Here is a 22,380-nt window from a genome sequence, read left to right on the forward strand (position 1 = left end):
TTCCAGGATTCAAGACATCCTTTAAGAGAAATCATCGGAATGGAAGCCATTGCGTGGTAACCAGAGCCACAAAACCGCCATTTCAGGGAGGGGTTGATAGACGGCAGCAACATGGCGATATTGTCCAACATCTCACTAATATCAGATCTCTAGCCACTGGAAAAATGTGTTGCCGAACCTTTTGTCAGAGGTCAAAGGTTTAATTCTCATGAATAAACTCTTGAGGTGCTCTCTTCAGAGAGCCGCAAGGCTTTGTGATGACATTGTACGTTGTCGATTGAACGCAGATATTAAGGTGATTGTAACAAACTTGGCATCAGGACGAAGGTGTTACGAAATAGACATTAGACATTAGAGATGGTTCTGGTGAGGTGGAATGTCTGCCTGCTCAGTGCCTGTTAATCAGCTTCAAGTGAATTTTAAATCCTGAATTACAACCAAGTTTGCTGTCTGTCCCCTGTGAAGCAGACACCTCTTACGTGTCTGAAAATCCTCAGTCATCCAGGTCAGGATATCCAAGGAGGGCTCAGTTCAGAATCCCACTGAATGAGAGGCCAAACGTCTTTAGGTAACACCAATAAAACCCAGCTGCCCTCAGTTCAACCCCGCTTGGATAAGTTTAGAGAAGCACCAACCAACTGGCCCAGATAATGAACCGCCAGTTGTCTTTCCTAGCTTCCAGACTGATTGACAAATCTACTTTAGGTATCAAGGGTGTTGTGGGGTTATTAAAAAAACAACCAACTGGTCCTCACCTCCACCAGCTGCATGAGGTTCTCAAAGTACTCCTCCTCATCAATGGTGAGCTTGCCATTGTGGTAGATGATGCGGTAGTGTTCCACCTTGCCATCGCAGCTAACGCAGAGGGTGTAGTCACCGGGATAGTTGGTGCTCTCCCTCACCAGGAACAATCCCGTCTCTGGAGGGTAGAGGAGCCGCTCAGCCTGCTCCCTAGTTATCTTCCCGTGAAACCAGCTAGAGGTGGGGGGGGCAAGACGGAGAATCCAATTAGAGAAACGGGGGAATAATAGGAGGTCAGAATAATAACACAAGTCATTGCTATGCTGCTAACAATACCAGAGGCCAAAATCTTTCACACATTTTTATTTTCACTACATTCAGTTTTCTCATCACCAAGGTCAACCAGACAGAAAGATCCATTTCCATGTATCACAGCCTACAGCCCTCCAAGACAAAAAAGGGGGGTGATGTGTGGGTGGTAATGGGAAGCTGGCAGCAGCACTTCCAGTCTGTTCAGCTCCAGCAGGACAGGGGCGGGTCCGTCTGGTCTCAAGGAGTCAGTGAGAAAGTACCTGAACCCAAACAACAGGAAACATTGTCCTCACAAACGCACATGAAGCCCGGAGCGGAGTCGGAAGCTGACACGCAGGCACTGCAATAACAGGAAGATGCAGAAACTCCTCAGATGAGGAGAACCGAGTCACCCACTGAGACAACGAGGTGGACCGTCTATGCAACACATGCTGGACTCAGAGAAAAAAAAAAAAAAGCAGAAAAAAAAAATCAACTCTGGCCTCTGCTTCAAAGCTGTTGAGCTGGTTTCATCATAAACTGAGAAGATATAAAGCTCTTGCTTCCCTATTTGGCTGCATAACCCTGCGTCACCCCCACCATATGGCTACATCTATAGGCTACTAATGGATGGATTAGATGCTGCATTACACTGTCATCTACTGCTCCATGCTTGTTACAAATCTCTTCTATGCTTTCACATAAATCTTTCTGGGTTTTTTCATTAGATGGCAAATTGTTTCTTATAATATGAAAATGTCAGTGTGCGTGCGCTAACTCTCAATTAAGCACCCACTGCAGGATTCTGAAATTTTATAATCACTTCTGCTCTGCTCCCTTAATTTACATCCTTTCCAGGGTGAAGAGTAATATTGGGCATAAACAGCAATGGCCCACAGGGTCTGTCTATCAGTCTTGGCTGGTGAACTGGTGGCAATCAATGGTTATAATTGATTTAGCCCGGTTTCCTGTGGCTGCCTCCGTCATTCCCTCCTCCGCTTCATACTCCGCCTCCTCAGACAGCAAAGGCCCTTGTGGCAAAGCAGCTTAATACGGTTTGAGTTGATTAGATCAGTGCAGGCAGCTTCTCCGATGGACAACAGCTCCTTAACTCCCACTAATCTGGGAGCAGGCGCCAAGCCTGGACGGCCCAGAGAAACACACACTAGCTGTTCTGTTCACAGCAATTAACTGCGGTTTTGTTTCACAAATTACATCATACTGAAAGCCAAAACTGCAGTTATCAAGTAGGTGGAGGACAACAGGGAAGGAGGCAGCAGTGTTTCTTCATGGTGATGCAGAAACATGGAGCTGATGACTGCCACATGAGGGCAGCAGAGAGTGCAAGCCGATTGATGATGGTGAGGGAGGACAGGACTTTATTACTGCTGAGTATCAATCGGTCAGAGTGAGTGTGGGGACACAAGACCACAGCTGAACCCTTATGTAAGCCAACTGGGAGGGAGAGGTCTCCAAGACATCTGTTAGTGATTCATAACAAATTCAACAAGTCCCTCCAGGTTAAAACTAATGCTTCCACAGCACTGACTTCTACTGACTTCAAGCATTATATATTTAACAATGCAGTGAAGACATGAGTGTCAGTAGGTGTGACCATCAAAATGACATCACCAGTCACTCATGTTTGCAGGCTTTGTTTTTCTTCCAAACAAGCTGAACTGAAAATTTACTTTTGGAGGGAATCTGGGAATAAGTACAGCAACTAAGTAGTTTAGTGAGTGAAGCGCTGAAGTATAGAAATGTATGTTGTTATGAAACCATGTGACAGAGCTGGATGACCCATTGACCAAGTTCAGAATAGAGTGGACGCAAAGGGAGAGAAAGCCTCCAGCAGCAGCTGATGACATGAGACAACAAGGGTCACGAGTCCATTTAAATGTTTTCTGTTAACAAAATATTTCGGTGGTCATAGGAGTAGAAAATTACAGAGGAAAAATGAATTTATGTCCTGCCATTTAATGTTATCGTTTAGTAAATATCTACATCTGTATTGATGCACATTAATTAAAAAAATCTGCCCGTCTTGTTAGTGGAAGTTCTTTTCATGTTATAACGAGATAAATGTGGGTCATGTCTGAGCTATTCGAAAACATTTGCGCTTCCTCTGAGGCAAATTAACTCTCTTGTAATAAAAAAAAAGAAAAGAAGGAGAAGCAAAGATCACTTCAAAGTGTAGAAAACGGTTTTGCACAATTTTTCAACTTTTCCCAACAAATTATGTCTAATTTGAGATTTAAAACTGCACAGTAACATAGAGGACAGGAAACCTGGTTCTGTGTAGGACTGCTAATTATGAGAAAAGACACTTCACCCACAGGACTGGTAGCGCCAGTGATATGATGCATAGTGCCGGTGTCACGCCAGAAGAAAACAGCCCCGAACAGGCAAACAGCAGGAATTATTAATGTAGTCACTGCATTATGGTGTCTGTTTCACAGAATTCCACGACTCAAATTCTGTAAAACAAACTTTTTGTATTTTGTTTTATCCGAGTTAACAAAATCCCAAGAAACTGCATCACGAATTCAAGATGAAAAACGAAAGCATCAGAGGGGATTCTGTGAGAGAGCACAATATCTGATGCTGACAAACCTGCCTGATCTGATTTGAGTTTAGTAACGCTTGATCCGTATCACTCGCTGACGGCGGAGCACTGTCTCATTTTCCCAGGAGAGTCACACACATATGATCATGACACAGATATTAACTTCCCATTGAGTTGCAATACTTGTTTATCATTTGCCGAGCAAACACAAAAGCTGGGGGATGACGTAACAGACACTCGTGTCAGGCTTTCCTGTCTCATTTCATTTACATAGGCCTCTCGTTTTGAGTTCCTCTTTTTGGAAAGAGTGGCCGTTTCAAAGAGCCTGATTCAAATGCAGCTGGTCCTGGCCTCTGCGGCAGCCACACCGCAACAAGAGAAGACACGGTAAAAAGATAAAATAAATAAAAACATACAAGACTGGATTTATGAAATCCATGATATTTAAATAAACATTACATTTTCTCTCACTGCAACAAGAGAGGCTAACGGAAGGTTGTTGGCACATTTGTAGCAGGGACACAGAAGTACAAGGGCATATTGCTGCCAACTGCTTTTCCCCTCTTTACTTAGTGCAGTGTCATGTACCTGCTTCTTACAAAAATCTCTAACTCCTGAATGTCAAACCAGAGAGGCACTGTATATTTTCATGTCTACCAAAGCCAATGTAAAAAGAAAAAAGAAAAGAAAAAAAAGCTGTTTAAGGTAACAAATCTGCCTTAAAACTGAAGAGGTTCTTCTTCAGCTCATGTTCTACGCTTCCGCCATGTTCAGTCAAAGTTGGCCTGGAAGTTTGGGCAACATCCTGCTGATAGACGGACGGACAGACCAATAAGACCCAGCGGAAAACTTGAGTTCTTTGTGTAAAGGTAAACAATTACATGCAAACTCAATGACAATCTAGAATTAACATAACAAAATGTGTTTTTACACAGAGAGGTGACACTGAGGAGAGCTCTCAGGGTTCCTCCTCTGGTACTTACGGCATGAGACTGAGCTTCCCTCCTGACTTGACTCCCTCCCTTTTCTGGACATAGTTTGCTGGGATGGTTCCCTCTCTGCCCACTGTGTTCCTCGCTCTGTACCAGTTGGGATCCTAAAAACAGGCAACACATAACATCATAACCTTAATGACTTTGTGGAGGCTACAATCCTCTCAGAAATGAAAGTAACTTTGTGCGTGAGAAACGATAGCAGCAGCACAGTCAGAAACATACAGACTAATAACGCCTGCTTATTCTTTATTCTATAAACAAGAGAAATTAATAGATGAACAAGAAACACAGATAACACAGTTAAAGCAAGAGTAGATAATGAGAAGGAAATTCGAAATAAAAAACAAACGTGTTTTAAAGAGATGTAAAAGAAGAAACAGTCGGTGCCAGCCTCATATCCTCTAGCAGGTGGATATGAGGCTGGCAAAATGTGTGATACAGTTAGTTAGGAATAATAGTGAGGAGGAAACTGCATCCTTGCTTTAAAAGTACCCAACAAAAATTTTAAAAGAACCCTAAAAAAAATACAGGCAACCAATGTTGAGATGATGCTAATAGCATATACAGGAAAATGAAATACATGCCAGCGCCACTGGGTGGGATTAGGTTGCTGCAGGCAGCGAGCGCCTGTGTACGTCTGAGGCAGCAACACAGCGCCTCTGGCTGAAAAACACACACTGACCGAGGCCAGAAAACTGTTGGAGGGAATCAAGTTCACTGGAGTTTTTTTTTTTTTTTACTCCACCATGTAGCTCTTGCTGTTTATTTTTTTTATTTTTTGTAAAAGATAATGAATACACGTTGGATGCTTTTTGGCTTTGATTGATATTAGTGTTTCTTAGATATTTTAATTAATTAGCATGACAGCAGTGGAAAAAGGGCTGTAGCTGGGCACTTGTTAATGAACCAATTAATCAGCATGGCAACCCCTTGCTGGGCTGGCTCTGGACACGCTGCCCACACGAGGGGGTCTCTCCAGATGGTCAGGTCAAGGACTTAAGGCAGAGTAAACGCTACCTGTTGTGAGCGCAGGTGAGCAACTCTAAGTAGAATGTGTCTGTCACTGGAGATTGTAAGGTGGTGGTGAGGAGGACAGACTTGGAGCCTCCTTCCATTAGTCATGATATTTCCTACTTCAGACTACACACACACACACACACACACACACACACACACATAAAAACTCAGAACTGAGATTAAGAGACTGGAAGCTATTTTGCCTTTGCACTTGAGACCTTAAACCCTCCGCAAAGTTTGTTTTCATCACATTGGGAGTTGGGGGGCGGGGCTTGTGAGCCTGTTCAACACACCATTTCATCAATAATTAGTGGTAAGATTCTCACTGTATCCCATTTGAAACATGAACTAATAGTGCTGGCTTATAGTTTGGTTTGAAATTTAATTATATTAATAAATAAATATCAATCTTTCATTTGAGATCATAAATCAATATCGATACTATAGCTAAAAAAAAAAAGACCTTACTTCTTGATTCAGCAAACAAAAAGTGGTTTGTGAGACATGCAAACGAACAAACGCGTTAAATATTAATGAACAAGAGAGGTAGCTTTAGCTGAGCTGAGAAAGGATGTAGACGTTTTTGGGACAGGGTGGTGCCATTATTAATTTAGATTTAATGAGTCGGGGTTGTTACTTGAATGAAACAGAAGTTCTTCCTATTGTTGTTTACGCTGCCCTGTGCCTGCACATTGTGTTAAATGGCCACACAATCACATTGATTCCTATAGGTTAAAGGCAACATTGTTTTATGCGGTACACTAACAACCTTCTTGTTTCCTTTAAAAAACAAACAAAGAATGGACACATTCAGGAAGTGCATTGTCCGTTTTGTTCAAAATCAGTCACCGGAAATTAAAGCTGAAATTGCAATCAACAGTGCAAATTGATGAAGTTTTAAACATGAGTCTTTCCTAAGCTCATCTTATCAAGAGGATGGTTTTGAAGGCTTTGTGGTAAAACAAGTACTTCCTTACCCTGGTTACTCCGATGATGGTCAGTACATCTCCTTTACAGAAGGGCAGGTCCTGTTCATTAGCTGTCTGGAAGTTGTACTTGGCTACACATTCTGTGCCAGTCGACCATGGGGCCTACATCACACGAGACAGAGGAGCCGATATTAATCACAGCAGCTTAAGTCAGTTCAGTGTGAGCAGCTCAATTTACTTATATTTAGATCTGCTGGCTGACACACACAGCTATAGAGTCAGAAAATTAGAGATGCAGTGGGACTCATTAATATTGTTTGCAATTAGTGAGAAAATAAGGAATGACTCAGAAAAGGAGCAGGGGGAGAACTCAATGGGCAACGTTAGATTTCATTGTTGGATCAGCATGCTGCTGCGATCAAAAACACACCACAATACAGTGAATGATGAATGATGAAATGAGAATGGCGGAGTACAAAGCAGCCGGTGTGTGAGTGAGGTCCTAAGTAAGGTACAAAGCTGCTTTATTCCTGATAACAACCAGTTCAGTTGAATGTGTCAGATGTAGTTTTGGTCGATACAGTGCAATGAATTTGGACCGCTGGTGATGACAGCTCCTCAGAAACACAGAGGGAGGAAGGGAAAACTCTTGCCGCTGCAAGATTTATTTACGTCAGTGGAATCAGCTGAACCACAACAATCAAAAAAATAACCGTTCATTGTATTTATTATAAAACTGAAAGAGAAAGAAAGAATCCCACCCAAAAAAGAAGCAAAAATAGATTTTGAGCATAGATGAAAAACATCAACAGTTGATGGAAACTCAGGAGGACCACACTTCATCCATAATGCATCTGTTTCGCTACAACCTGCAGGGTTCACATCAGGGTCTTGAAGCTCAAACATCCTGAGTAGTCTTGCATGGTGATTGATTGTAGCACCACTAGAAGATTATTTACTACAACTTTAGCTTTCAGCCAAAAAAATGAAAGGTTTTAAGGAACATCGCATAAGCGTATGTAACATTACATAATCTGGAGTTAGTGGATAAAAAACATCAAAGGCTGGTTTCAAAGAGCGGATCATTTGAAGCTAACTGGGAGCGTTTCCCTACAAAGATCCGTTCCTTCGGTCAAATTATGTAGACACAACAACTGCACACGAATGCAGGATTGCAAAGAAAGGGTGGTCTGGACTGCCTTTGACTGAAAACCTGGAGAAGCTACAATGTACCAAGTAACTAAAAATATATATGGAATATTTCACAAGGGCTAACGCAGTTAGAGGTGTTACAATGACACAAACATGTTTTCATGAGTTGTGATGTGAAAATAATGTTGGCTGGTATAACATCCACATTCGTCACGAGAATGCCTGCCAGTGCTTATTACGAATGATGTTTGTTTTACATTTATAATGTAAGCCGTCACTTCATCCGACACTCAACACTGATCTGGGACACTTTAATCACGTGACAGTAATTAGAAGTGCAGAGAATATAACCCGAGTGGTGTCTGAATGTCTTTATCATCTCACAGAGCCCAAATATGGTTTTACACACAGCGCTAAACAGGAAGTAATGAGGCAGAGAATGATTTTGGACAAAGCAGTAATCTATCCAAGGTGAATCGTTGCTGAATGAGCACAAATTGTGGTATTGTTGGGCCTTCCAAACTGCTAAAAGGTTGATGGTTCTACTATGTTTCATTTGAATTAAATGGAGTGCTGTGCTGTGACAGGTAAACATTATAAATCCATAATAATATATGAAGGTAGACATGAGTGAGAAGGTAAGGTCCACTGTGAGAAACATTTGTTGTACCAGTGAAACAGTACAAAATGCAAAGCCCCAAAACTCTGCACTCTGGCGAATATGTGCACGGTAGCTTTTGTGATGCTACACGTGTCAGTTTATACAAAACTGACCCACACTTCAATGAGCAATAGATTAAAGGGGGAAAAAAACAAGATTGATAGGACTTTTCTTGTATTTACTCCACCTTCCCTGGAAATAAGGTACGTCATCCATACAGTAGCTGTGACTGGGAGAGGAGTGTGACCAACAGCTTCGTAGGAAAGAGCTACTAGATGAGCTTCAGGTTGGAAATGAGTCACGGACACTTCTGAGGCCGGACCAAACAATGAGCTAATGACTGAGCAGCACAAGCAGGGGGGGAGCACCCAAGCTGCTTAATTCAGTGCTTAGAGGAAGCTGCACTTAAATTTACACATAAAGGCGTTATTGAGGACAACAAAGACGTATGTGACAGTTCAGCCCAGGTCCGGACCATTGTCAAATTACACAATTGCTATCCTCCCTGGGAAAGGCAGGACTCTGTTTCCAAGTGAACCACCGCCCGGTTCTCTACAAGTGACAATGTAATCAGACTTTCTGAGGAACCCAATAAAATGGAAGCCACCGCAATAGAAAGGAGGGGCAAACAGTGTGCGTGTTGTCAGAACTCTGTACATACAACACCTATTCACATCGAAGTGGTTCATTTTTCAAGTCTTTTGTAATCAGTTCAGCCTTTTTAAATCATAACACAATGTAATGCCAGTACAGCTGCAACACGCTGCAGTTGTCTGTGGTAATGTGGTCTGACGGGGAGTTTCCCTCATAAACTTCCTACACAAAGGATGACCTGTGAAACTGCGTGTCATTTGTGAACAATTGCTGGTTGATAAAGGACAGTGCGACGAACAAGCAAACAGACTACAAGTGTTAAAACCCCATCAGAGATCAAACAGTAACTTGAGCTGTTGTGGTTCCTAACTAGCTCACAGTAGAAACAGTGGTTCAGGTGGGTGCAGCTTTGCAGAAACAGAAGGACGGTTAAAAGCACCTTTAAATCGGAACGGTGGGTAAGTTAAGGTGGAAAACACTACGTGTACTTACGTGGATCCCAGACATGATGAGAGGAAATGGGCAGCAGGTATCCTCAGGCAGGTAGCGGTCACTGTTTCGCTAGTACCATCAGAGCTGTAATACAAGAAAGCAAGAGATGAGACATACAGCTAATAATCTGTTCATCTTAAGAGCATGTCACAGTGAAGCCCCACATGAAAAACACAGTCAGAAGAAAGACTTTAACAGTTTGTTCTTACTAAATAAAGCAATCACAACATCTGCATGATCAAACTGCAGTTGGGCTGGCAGGTTCACCACACGCAGTGAACACAAGCGTAACTGATCAAATAGTGGGCCTGTTATTAACTACACCTGGGTTTAATCTGCAAAAACGTGTCAAAATGGCTGCTGAAAATTGGTTCTGGTACATGGATCTTAATGATCACGTCACATGACCCATCAACATCCCAAACTGTCTGCAGGGTACGAGAGCCTCCAATTACACCTGCATGCACACGCAGGGAGTGAAGAAAGCGATTCAACCCAACAGAGACTGCAGGATGTTTAAAAGTGCACCCTGCTGCCGTCTTTGGGATTCAACAGGTCAGAGTTGGACAGACATCACACATGTATTCACGGTATTCATGTACGGACAAGCTGTTCATCCAACCCGCTTCAAAAAAACGTGAGCAAAATAGTGACAGACACAGATGTGCAAGTAAACACTTAACCCAAAACAACCAAACAAAAAAAATCGAATTGTACTATTTATGTCGTGCGAAAGAGCAGTAAATGTCACACCAACAGAAATTTTCCTTACAGCACAGGAAATTGTGCAAAACCTACTGTGGGTCTCAAGGCCCCTTAGCTTTTGAGCTTTGGAGAGAAAATGAATTGCCATTTTACATTCATCGTCATCTTTGATTTCCAAAATGTTACAGCTCTTATCTCTCACGAACCCACACTTCCCTTTCTTATATCTACATCCAGCGTTTCAGTTTAACAGACAGATATCCAAACTTTGGTTTTATAACTGTCACTTTCCATGTGATATTTAACTCCTAAAAGCTGACCTTGACGATACTGGGAGTTAGGTGTGTTTGCGAGGGTTTCATTTTATTCCATCTTGTTTAAAATAACATTTCTGTTGATTAATGTTGTTCTCTTCATTTTATTAAAACTGTTTGACTGAGATCTGGTCTTACGAAGCATCTTAAGTGGAGATAGAATATCGGAATTGCTTTGGAATACATTTAAATTTAACGCAATTGTGCAGGTTTATGCTCTTTTTAAACTAAGGACGATGTGGTTTACAGCAGTCTGATGATGCAACCTTAGGCATTATGCAAACACAAAGGGAATAAAGAGCTGTGGTATCAGAATAAGAATCCGTATCGGCTGGACTTGAAAATATGTTGATCGGCACATTTCTAATCGCTCACCATTTTTATTGTCATATAATTAGAACAGAATTATCCGATGTCTTGTCTCTGGTAAAGAACTGAACTCCATTTTAAATAATATAAAGAGTAACTGATTGATTTAAAGCCATGTAGAATATTTGCCTGCAGGGTTGGTAATTATCCACGTGTGACTAGATAAACCAACATCTGTTTACTTCTTCAGAAAGCCTGTTTTTTTGGGCCTGAAAAGCGCATATGTGGCATATGTGTACATGTTTGTGTGTCCCTTTAACACCACACAGATGTTAAAAGTTGAATTAATTTCCACTGAGACTCTTCATTCTGAAATAAACTGAGGTAAACTATTACAACAGCTCGAAGGCTGAACTGTGACTGAATGAGGCCTCACGCAGTCGTCCCCATCTCAAGCATCTCGCTTCCGACCAGCCGGGAGAACAGGAAGTTGAAATGGGGAGGGATGTGAGTGAGAAGGAGGAAGTAGCTGACGCATATTTTCCAGCGCTCCATATAAAGTAGGGAGGGGCAATAGTTGGAGGCCAGTTTGAGCATGAGTACTCTGGTCACTGCCCCCCTTCAGACAAGCTCCTCGCATCAGAACCGATTAATAAATACAGAGAACGCACTACAAACAACTCGAGTTTATTCCAGAGATTAGCCACCCCCTTCATCGCCACTGCATACTTGAGGTGGATTTCACTTTGATCCCTTTTCATGGAGGGAGAAACATTTACAGTAACTCAATGCTCTGTGTAATTTTAGAGCCATGAAAATGATGTATGCCCGACAGAGGCTATTGGCTAGCGCTCTCCCAGAGAGCATCTTATAGCCACAAGCTTCACAGCGCTGCCATATCCTGTGTTGAAGCAGGAAACGGTCTAATTGCAGACCATAGCAGATCTGTATGCAAACTGACGGAGCAAAGCATATCCATGACCACACTGCTCTGGTACACCCAGAGGGCACCCACCTTCTTCTTTGCCATTCTTTACATCTAGAGGAGCTCAGCGACCCACAGCCACACTGTTATCCAATAGAGGAGAGACAAGTGGGGGCTATTCTTATCTCTCTCCAGCATGGAGGAATGCCTGAGAGCTATTCAGGAGCTTCAGCATCAAACTGCTCACATCACTCTTCAAGTCAGTCAAGTGGTACTCACTAAAGGCTCTGAGTAAGAGGCGTTCTTGGATTCGATATGCCATAAAGCACACAGTAGAGCAATGCCACTCAGTTCACAAAGGCATTTTACAGCAGAAGAACGCAATTGCAACACCACAAGACACTGCATGGTGATAGTTTCAAAAATAACCCGTTGTCTTAGCCCCGATGGAGTCATCTGCCTCATCAGTTCAATGTATTCAGCATCCTGAATTAACAGCTGCAGATTATTCTGAATCATTTTTTAAAAATTACAAACCATATATCCAAATCATAAATTCCGCTGTTATTGAGATGAACGATGGTTAGATTACAAGAGCTGATATGATGCAATCTTCCAGACAAAAGATGCTCCAGTCTCTTAAAGCAACAATTTCCAGATCATTCTGATGCTGCATTGACTTGTGATGAGCAGAAAGATTCCTATTTCGTTCCTCCTCTGTACTTTATATTTCCAGTTAAATTGAGCTCACAGGGAAAGAAGACTTCCGTTAGCTGATAGTTCTATTTTGCAGTGCAAGATATGAGCTGGATTTCTGAGGACAAAAACTGTGGCCGAGAGAGGAAGTTTATGTAGGAAGTGGAGAAGAGAAAAGGAAACCCTTTAACAGCCACTAATTAGATATTGAGCTGTTAGCCACAGCATTTTAATACACAGACAACTGCAGAGGGTCCAGATTGACAGCAAGGATATCACATAAGTCTTCGTCACATTGCAAGTTTTCATCACATCGTCAACTAAGTTCTATTCCTCTCTGTCTCCGTCTTGTTAAGAATCAGTTGTTTCATTTCAAATCAAATTAATGTAGGAACTCAACCATTTTTAAAATGAACAATGTAGAACAAGGCAGCATCCCTGTAGTTTAACCCTGGCTCAGCAGAGACCACTGCTGTTCAGAAAAAAATTATACGATGCTAATTTAAGAGTTGTTGGAAGCAAAGAAAAGCTCCCTCCTAATTGTACATTGATGTAACAGAGTGGAGTTTCTTCCCTATGAAATGATCTGTGACAAGTATGGACACCAGCATGAGAACCAGATAACTACCACTTCTAATTTTGGACTCATCAAATTGGTCACCAAAGTATGACCCATTTCTGGCAGGTTGGTGATTTGCCTAAGATTTTTACTGTAGGGGAAGGGCAAATACATCTACTTTTACAACCGGAGAATCTGCACTCTTTAATCTGTGAGAATACTTCTCCTATTCACACTGACACTCAAAATTTTCATTTGCATGTGCAGTAGAACGCAGAGTTGTGTAGTGTGAACTCAGGAAGAGCAGCATGTTGCAGTGCTGAGGTGCTGAGCAGGTCACTCACACACACACACACACACACACACACACACACCAAACTATTGATTTTGATCAGCCTCAGATTTGAAACCTCAGCATCATTTTGGACCAACTCAAGGTACTATTTTTACTTTATGTTTGATACTGAGAGAAAAGACACGGAAAATAGTAAACCAAAGGGTGTTATGCTACTGTTGGAGCAACACAAGGCTATTTTCCAACTGGTGATGTCACTGCCTTTGGTCATACATTTATTAATGGACCCAACATGTACTGTAAGTGGTGAAAGCGTTAGGTCCAGGCCAGAGCTATCCTGCTGATACTGTTAAGAGCTTCAAGCACAGGATCACTTCCTTCTCCACTTCCCTCCTCCTAATTTTCTCTCTCTTCCACAGGAGCTCCTGGTGACACTGTCATGGCAACACACAGAATGATGTAACAGCAGCCTTTGAAGAAGCACTTCCCAAAGTGCTGCACCACATTTTCCTTTGGTCTGTCAAATGGCTAGCAACTGTTTTTGTTTGTGTGCCCCATTTGTTATCACTACTATTGTGCACCAAACAGTAGTGGATTTAAAATGTCCGCACAGGTCTTTGTGCTCCACATCTTGTACAGTGAGCAACTGTATTGAAGCTGCTTTGATGTACTGAGATGAAAGTGTGGAGGTGAATGTGGGGTCCTGTTGCTCCTCTGCCATCTAAAGTGTCTGGATGATCTCGTTTCACTGCATTAATATTTCACTGCCTTTGCCCCTGAGACATACTTCTGCATATTCATTATTCTCTGGGTAAATCCAACTGTTAGCTCTCATTTCAGTTAAGAACAACCATCCAGGCTCCTGAGGCTTTATAACCTGGTCTGTTCCTCCACAGAGCTTTGTAACAGAGCCCAGCCAAACATCCTGTGGCAGGTCTGGAACTTTGCTGCACACCTCCCGAGGCCTTCTTCAAGTTCTCACAGAGGCGTTAGAAAGATATTCTGGGGTGTCTCTTATAGCCTCATTGAGATTGCGGTGAACAAATGGCGTTAAATTGTTTCGCATCTTTAGCAGCTGAGTTTGACCTCATCCTTTCACTCTATAATTTACTGTACTTCTGATTTCTTGATACCTTACGAGGTTTTAATCCGTCACAATGTCAAACTCTTTTCAAATTTTACCACCTGCTGTTCAACAACAGCAGTGTAAAAGTGGAGGAGTGCATGACTTTTTCTATTTGCACTTTATTCAGAGTGGGAGTCACAGAGTAACTCGGGATACTATTACGATACTTTGCCCACAATATGATAATAGTATAAAAATACAGCGAATCTGCACGACTAGTCATCTACAAAACACAAGTGCAATTGATGAAGAATAAAAGGCAAAAAGCTGGAAGAAATCAACAACTTGGCAACATGATGATGGGGGAATACGCAGCTACTGTGATAAGAATATCAGAATGCAGCATTTCCCACTAAGATGGGGTTGTATCAGCGGGGGTGAGGTGTGTGCGCACTGGTGGTGGTGGTGGTGGTGGTGGTGGTGGCGGGGGGAGGGATCTGCTACAAAAAGCTTTCTCTATACAACACTTTTAGTCAACATCTTACAGGGATGAACTTCACCTCAGCCAGCCCCTGGGCTTGAAACACTCCTTTAATAATCTGCAATCCTGATTCTGTGATCGGCATCGATTATTTTATTGTTGACATCCACCTGGACTCATTAAAAGTGTTTCTCCTTTATATACTTTACTGAGATATTTGAACTGACCTGGATGTGCAGCATCTGTAGTGCAGAATACTATATATAAACTGAGCCTTTCAGCTTCAACACTCTTCAGAAAGATGCAGCAGTGGACCACAGCGAATGGGGCAAATGCGGAAGTCGGTAATGTATCAAAAGAAGAACGGGCGTATATTACGGTATCGATAACCCTACAGCTTAGACCATGATAATCCAGAGCAGTATTGCATTTAATAATTCACAACTGCTGGCAGTGCCGTGACATTTAGCTAATCTAGATCCATCCATTCATTCATTCATTTTCTTATCCTGTTAAGGGTCGCGGGGGCTGGAGCCTATCCCAGCGGCTTTCGGCCGAGAGGAGGGGTTCAGCCTGGACGGGTCACCGGTCCATCGCAGGGACAACACATAGAGACAGAACCATTCACACTCACAGCCACGCCTACGGTCAATTTAGAGTATTGAATTATCCTAGTCCCCATTTGTATGTCTTTGGACTGCGGGAGGAAGCTGGAGTACCAGAGAGAACCCACGCAGGCAAAGGGAGAACATGCAGACTCCACACAGAAAGACCCCATGCCAAGAGCAGGGACTCGAACATGGAACCTGATGTAAAAGCTAAAAACACTAGCTCACAATTCAGTCACCCCTTATTAATGAAGTTGTTTCAAATACGTTTCTAAGGGTAAAAAGCAGAGTATCCATACACAATGCTTTTTCTTTAAATGCAAGACACAGCTTTGAACATACTCACAACTAAGATTCAGTGCTGCGTTGTGAGCTGGCCCCTTACCATGTACAACTTTGAAAGTGTGATGTTGTGTAGCTGTCTGATTGCTGCTCTGTCAGCTTTCTCTGGATACATAAAAGCTTAAAACAGAAAACACCAGGCTGGTATTTAACTGGGAGAAGTTATTGTCAGTTTCTAAATCTAGTGTGACAAAACCTCAATCAGAGGCGAGGCACACTTCTTTATATGGCTCTTTCCATACCTAAACACAACCCAATGTGCTTTTACAGAGCACACAGGCATAAGCGCACTAAACAAATAAAAACAATGGAAACCAGTAAGCAGAAGCACATAGAATAAAAACAATAAACTTCAGAAAGCAGAAACACACGGAATATAGACAATAGGACACACAAGCATCGAAATCTGAGGTGGATCCGAGGCCGTCTGCTGAGCACAGCATCTATGAGAGGTTACAAGAGCAACAACGTAGCTTGGCCCAGAATTATGTTTGCTTGAATCAGAATGTCACAACTTGTCCAGAGGGAAATTTAATTTATCAAGTCTGCATTAAACAACAGCTCCAGTTGCACTTAACAAAGGACAGCATTATTGACATTAACCAGTAAACAACATTCTTATGAAATTCCATGTCTGGTTTAGTCAAGCAAAGCCAAACAAGCGCTCTGTATGCTGTCAGGAGAGCACTATACAGCCCAACAGCTTGCATTTGAAACTATGAAACCATGTGTTGGGTTCAGGGAATGAAATTTCTAAATTATACCACTCTAAAGAAATAAAATCACAAGTTGTATTTGCTAGAACTTATTTTTAACCTCCTACTCCACTCACACATTTATGAAGTAGAGAAATTAGAGGATAGACAAAAAGTAGGGAAAGGCACTGCTGCACATAAATTGAGATTCGGGCCAAATGCCAACCAAGTACTCAATCATGAACTGGATATGGCTGACACATGGCCTACTTTCCTGTTAATGCACAATGAAATGTGGAACCAGAGATGCACTGATCTACTTTATTTTCAAATTCTGAATCTGATCCAATTCCAATACCTGATTCCGGATGAGTGCAGATACCAATATGAGGGTATAACAGAGGGAATCGCCAGTTTGCTCTGCTTAGCTGTTAGCCCCGGTCCTCATCCCATCACAGCTCTACTGATGGCTGCACTTCCATTCAATTTATTTACATTGCACCAAATCAAAGCAAGTTAGCTCAGGGCACTTTTCATACTCAGGTGATCTACTCCGTATTCTTCACAGTATTAACAAGTATTAAATGTTTACAACATGTGGCTTTAGGCAGGTACTATGGTAGGTCTGACCTATATGAGGTCTGCTGTTAAGATGATCAGACTCTGGAATCTGGATGCTTATGCTAATTCAATATCCAATAGATCATTAGTACTGGCACTGGGTCCTCTGTTGACCTGGAGATGACCACTTTGTTTCTACAGACCAACATTCATTAACAGATTATCAGTATCTTAACAGATACCATAAACAGGCACGGACAAATTTCTGTGACACATTAGAAATACCAACAATTTGGTTTTCATAATAAGAGGTTAATTTTATATGTATTTTTTTTTTTTTTTGCATGTGCAATTGGAAGTGGCAGCATAAACAACAAAAACTGAGCATTTACACATCATCAGTCGAGTTAAAATTAAGATTGTGCTATATAACTGGCGTCATAGCCTAGCAGCCCATTACAGCTAAATATTCAGTAACTTCCAATTAAAAATAGTAAATAACCTTCCACAGATGAACAAACCTGACACACTGAATCAACGAGCACTGTGAGCACTTGAAGTTATGGGAACCTCCTCAGCTCCTGGAGGAGCCAACAGGTTGCAGCCAGTTCTACATCACACCTCCGCATACACAGCTTCTCCTGTTTTTTTTAATTCAGAAATAGCATCATGCCGTCACACTGCTGGGTTGGTACGCATTCTGTTAACCTACTGCAGGAATGCAGAGATAGCACCTTGCTCGCGCATCTGATTACCTTGGTACAAGTCATTCGCCTTAGTATCAGAGGACTGACCTGTATAGACATCCACCAGCCTCTGGGTCATGAGCTTGATGCGGGGTGCCACACTTGCTTCCTAGCTACATGGCTTAGCTCTGGTAGAGGTGCAAAACATCACTCCAGCCCACAGCAGACACCACTTTCTCAGCATCTCCCCTGGTATTTTTGCTCTGACTCAACTCTGAGATGTGGCTGTGCCCGTGACGTGTGATTGGTTTCACACGCCCACATGAAAAGATCCAAGTGTGGTTTATAGGATGTTTAGCTCAGAGTATTGATTGGAGAGTTTTCTTTTTATGGTGAGTAAATGGTTAACATGGCCATCCCTATAATGAACCTTAACTTGGCTTCTATTGTAGTGTTGTATTGTAATGGACGCAGAAGAAGCGGGGTTATGGAAATGTGACCCACTGGGTATGCAAATATACAGTTTGAATGCACGAAAAACACTCAGGGGGCTGGAGACTCAGCATGCAGCACAAACTGTCAACAACAAATGACTCGTGACTGCATCTCATTTCACCGTATGTAAAGCACTTGACAGCAGGTCTCTTTGCAACAGCAAAAGCTGAATGTACAGTATGCGTCTCCCACAAAGAAAGGACTGCATCTGTTTCTGACAAGGCTGTTAACTTTGTAGCGTTCACATACTTTCATTAAAGGCAGTCAATCGTGTAGTTAAACATGGGCTGGTCAACAATATCACGAGATATGTGACAAATCCCCTGAGCTTTATATGAACCAAGTAAAAATTTGCAGCCAATGTAAAATATTTGCTCCGTATTTCCCACTCCTGAGTCCACATGGACGAACTGTGGCTAATGATTTATGTCAGATGGTTTAATGTAAGCAAGTCTGCTTGCACAAAGCTGCTAAGTAGTTGACAGTCCCGAGCTTCAAGATGCAGCCTCAGAACACTGACACTAGAGTGGCAGATCAATTCATTAGAGTGTTGATTAAGCAGGCATTTATTCATTTACTTACAATGTATCACAAAACACAATATTAATGTAACAAACACATACATATTAATGAGCACACTTAAAACTCAGATTATACAAGGGAAAACTTGAGTAGAAAACTTAAGTAAAATATTTTAGCACCTACAGGAGCACTGAAAATGCTTCAGTAGAGAGAGACAGCTGAGAGCTGCAAGAGACGGTAAATAATGGAGAAGAACGGGGAGCTGAAGGAAGTTTAGAGAGACTTTGGCTTACTCAGTCATTACAACTGTATGGCTGCCGTTGCCATCTGCCACATGAAACATTTCTAGCCAGCTTCACCTTTTTTTAGATGCAGGGCTGATTTCACTGTTGCTCAAACTCTTTTCTGTACTTTATGACTCAATTGGAACAGACAGAGAGCTCACTGCAGTCTACTGTCTTCTGTTTTTGCAGACTTAAAAAAAAAACAAAAAAGTTTATTTAACCATCGAACAAAAGCACCGACTTAAATTGAAGGGTATGCCACAGGTTGTTAAAGGCCGAGAGAAAATTAACGCGGGATGCACTAATCTGACTTTTTCAGTCCCAATGCAGATACCTAGACCTGGGGTAATAACCTGCATCCCCCACAATGTTGAAGAGACTTTTATGCATGAAGGCCCCAACAAGCTCTACTTAGACATTGCTTTCTAGCAAAATAATAAATACTCAAGAGCAAGCAGCAAGTAAGACATACTTCCAAAAGTGCTGAGCTGTTCCTATTTGCTCCCCCCGTGCTGTTAGCTCTCCATCAAGCAAAACGCAGCCTAGGGGTCTACCAGCACACTGCTGATGCATGATACAGTCGGCATTACATAGGCCAGTACCATAGAATTAAATAAATGGACTGGCCAAATTCTCATCGTTATCTGACCCAGCTATTTGAGTGAGTATTGGGCCAATAATTGGACTGGTAAAGCTCTATTATTAATATCTCAGGTCATCAGATGGGGCTTGGATATTTTACATCTTTTCATAGACTGTAGTGAGATAAAATGGCTCTGCTGCTTAAATTGCTCTTACATGGTTCGTCTTTTGAGATTAGGAGCACCAACTGAGCAGTGAGGTGGCCAACGGTTATAAAGAAAATCACCGTGGGTTGTAGCCTTGAATTAAAAATAGAAGATATTACAGGAGGCAGCGCTATTAACCCTCAGCAGATCAGATGGCTGTACTGTACGAAGAGAAAAAGTGAGTTTAAGTGCTGGTAGGAAAAAAAAAAACATCCAATGACCAGAGATCACACTGAAATTCTGAAGTGAGCCACAGGAAAAAAACAAAAAAAAATTAAAAAACTCAACTCACATCATGTCTTTGCAGTAGTGCAAAGGAGTCATGTGCGTGTCTAATCCAGAGCTGTCATCCCCTATTTTTATCTGACTGAATGAAAAATACAGTCAACGTGACAGAGAAACCTCTCCCACCATGGGGAGACAGACAGGTGGGTAGACAGACAGTCATACCATCTCTGACGTAGTAAGTGACAGGCTCGGGCTCGCCGCTCAAGGCAGATTACAAAAGCAGGAAGAAAGGAAGTGGAAGAAAGAAAGGAAGAGGGGAGAAAGAATCCCCTCCTGCTGGAGCTATGGTGGCTGCTGGACTGGAGAAAGCAGAGGGGAGGAAGGGTGACGGTGACGGCTTATTGTTTGAGCTGTGTGCTTTGGTTCTAGTCTCAGCACACACTCATCCAGACCCAGCTATTTATATCCTCTCAATATCCAAGCAGGCGAAGGGAGGCTGCAGTTGCTTTCATCATTGCATACATTATGGAGACACTGATTTAGAGGGGGTGTCTGCTATGACCGGGTCTACTTGTAGGATTTTTTTTTTCTTTTCTTGAAGGATTCAACATTTATATAAGAACAATGTTAGCTGCCGTTTACTGGAATGATCACTATTTTATTTATAAAAGCACAACTGCAGAAATAAAACTTTTTTTTCTCTTTTTTTTAAGAAGCATTTATCCAGCTATGGAATCAATTATTGCACTTGTAAACTTTAACATCATTTTCAGAAACTGTGCAGGCATATTTCTGCTTTCCACTCACTGCTGTGATATGAATGTTAGCAGTTGATTCAAAAGAAAGCCAAGACTTTTTCATCTGTCCCACCCTCTACTATTACAAAGCCTCCCTGTGGTTTTTCATATCTTTGATTCGTGCCATGAGGTAAATCAACTACTGTTTATAGATTTAGAGAATAAAGGTACGTTTACATTTCCACTTTTCTCTCTTGGAGTTATAATATGTATCCTGGTATGTATACATTTTCACTTGAAATGCAATTTACGAATATTCTATAAATTAGTATTGTTGAATTTTGATTAGTAATTTTTGTTTGCACTGCTCAACAGTGTACTAATATACATATACTAATATATACATGTGTATATATACACACACGCACAAATTTAGTGTCACTTCCATATTTCCAATTTTTGCATTACAGTAAAAAAAGCAACAAAATATTGCGCCAGTTTAAAATCTATAGACCACCTCCACCTGTCTTGCAAGTGGAAGTAGAGCTGGGAGACTAAATCAAATACCACAATATTTTTTTTCCACCAAATATTTTGAGATTAATATTGTGGCGCTGATGTAGGGATGACGACTTAAACATTAATACAATTGAATTATTGATAAATAATCTTCAGTAATGTGGATATCGTTGCTAGGTGGGTAAAGACGCTTATGAGAAAAGCCTGAACACTTAAAAATTCCCGAGTTTCGATTACATGACTATAATGAAGCCTTTAAAAACATAAACAGACATGCTATATCACAATGTGCCAAGCCTTAGGCATGATCTCGTCTAATATCTTGATATCAATAATATATTGATTGTATGAGAGCTGTGACTACAAAGACAATATGACGTCAAAATGTGTTTTTTTTTTGTGTGTGTGTGTGTGTGTGTGTGTGTGTGTGTGTGAGTGTGTGTGAGTGAGTGAGAGAGTGCAACCATGCATGACTCTGGTCTATGCTGATCTGACAGGACATCTTGCCTGGCAGGTGCATACAGTACCTACACACCAGTCTTCAGCCTTTGCATATCCTGTGAATATTACTGAGCTGTCAACACGCATGTCCTTGCACACAAGCTCACAAAGACTTCTTCCTCTGGACTAAAACATGCTGCCGCTATACATGTGTACACTTTCTCCAGCCCGGACATAATGTATGCTGTCCCTCAAAGAAAGCACACAAACACACCGCGAAATGGCTTCAAGCATCCCAGGAGGTAAGAGCGAAGGGACCCCTCCTGCCTGCTGCTGCTGCTTTAATTGCCTCTCCTCCTCCTTTGATGGCAACACATGACAACTCTGCCATTCAGACCAGAGGAGGCGGAGATGAGGAGGCAAAGCACGGGCATAGAGACACAAAGAATGTCATTAGCAGCAGCCACAGTGGGGTGCCGGCACAATATGGCAGCGGCATTAGTGGTGACTGGAGCCCCAAATCTTTTTAATAAAAGAAGCATTCAGTGGCAGCAGCACTGACACCGTGGAGAAAAATCTGAATCAATGGACTAAAGAGAAGAGAGCAAGGGAGTGAGAAAAAATAGAGAGGGGTTCAAGACAAAATTCAGGTTGCAAAAGGATGCTGGAAAACCATTTGGCTCAAA

General features: G+C 41.9%; 1 protein-coding gene across 4 annotated transcripts in view; it reads right to left on the reverse strand.

Moving 5' to 3' along the window:
• cskl (c-src tyrosine kinase-like) overlaps nucleotides 1-22,380 on the reverse strand; it is a 45,831-nt gene that overhangs the window by 9,410 nt on the left and 14,041 nt on the right. For all 4 annotated transcript variants that reach the window (XM_086189647.1, XM_086189652.1, XM_086189665.1 and 1 more), the window contains exons 2-5: nucleotides 9,439-9,522; nucleotides 6,588-6,701; nucleotides 4,582-4,694; nucleotides 756-975 (exon numbers count right to left, since the gene is read on the reverse strand). In XM_086189647.1, coding sequence (XP_086045773.1) covers nucleotides 756-975; nucleotides 4,582-4,694; nucleotides 6,588-6,701; nucleotides 9,439-9,453 — 462 coding nt within the window. In that variant the 5' untranslated portion in view covers nucleotides 9,454-9,522. The remainder of the gene's footprint in view (nucleotides 1-755; nucleotides 976-4,581; nucleotides 4,695-6,587; nucleotides 6,702-9,438; nucleotides 9,523-22,380) is intronic.

The sequence above is a fragment of the Aulostomus chinensis genome, chromosome 2 (assembly GCF_037954235.1).
Source record: "Aulostomus chinensis isolate RoL2024-O1b breed Wild chromosome 2, RoL_Achi_v1.0, whole genome shotgun sequence".
NCBI lineage: Eukaryota > Metazoa > Chordata > Actinopteri > Syngnathiformes > Aulostomidae > Aulostomus > Aulostomus chinensis.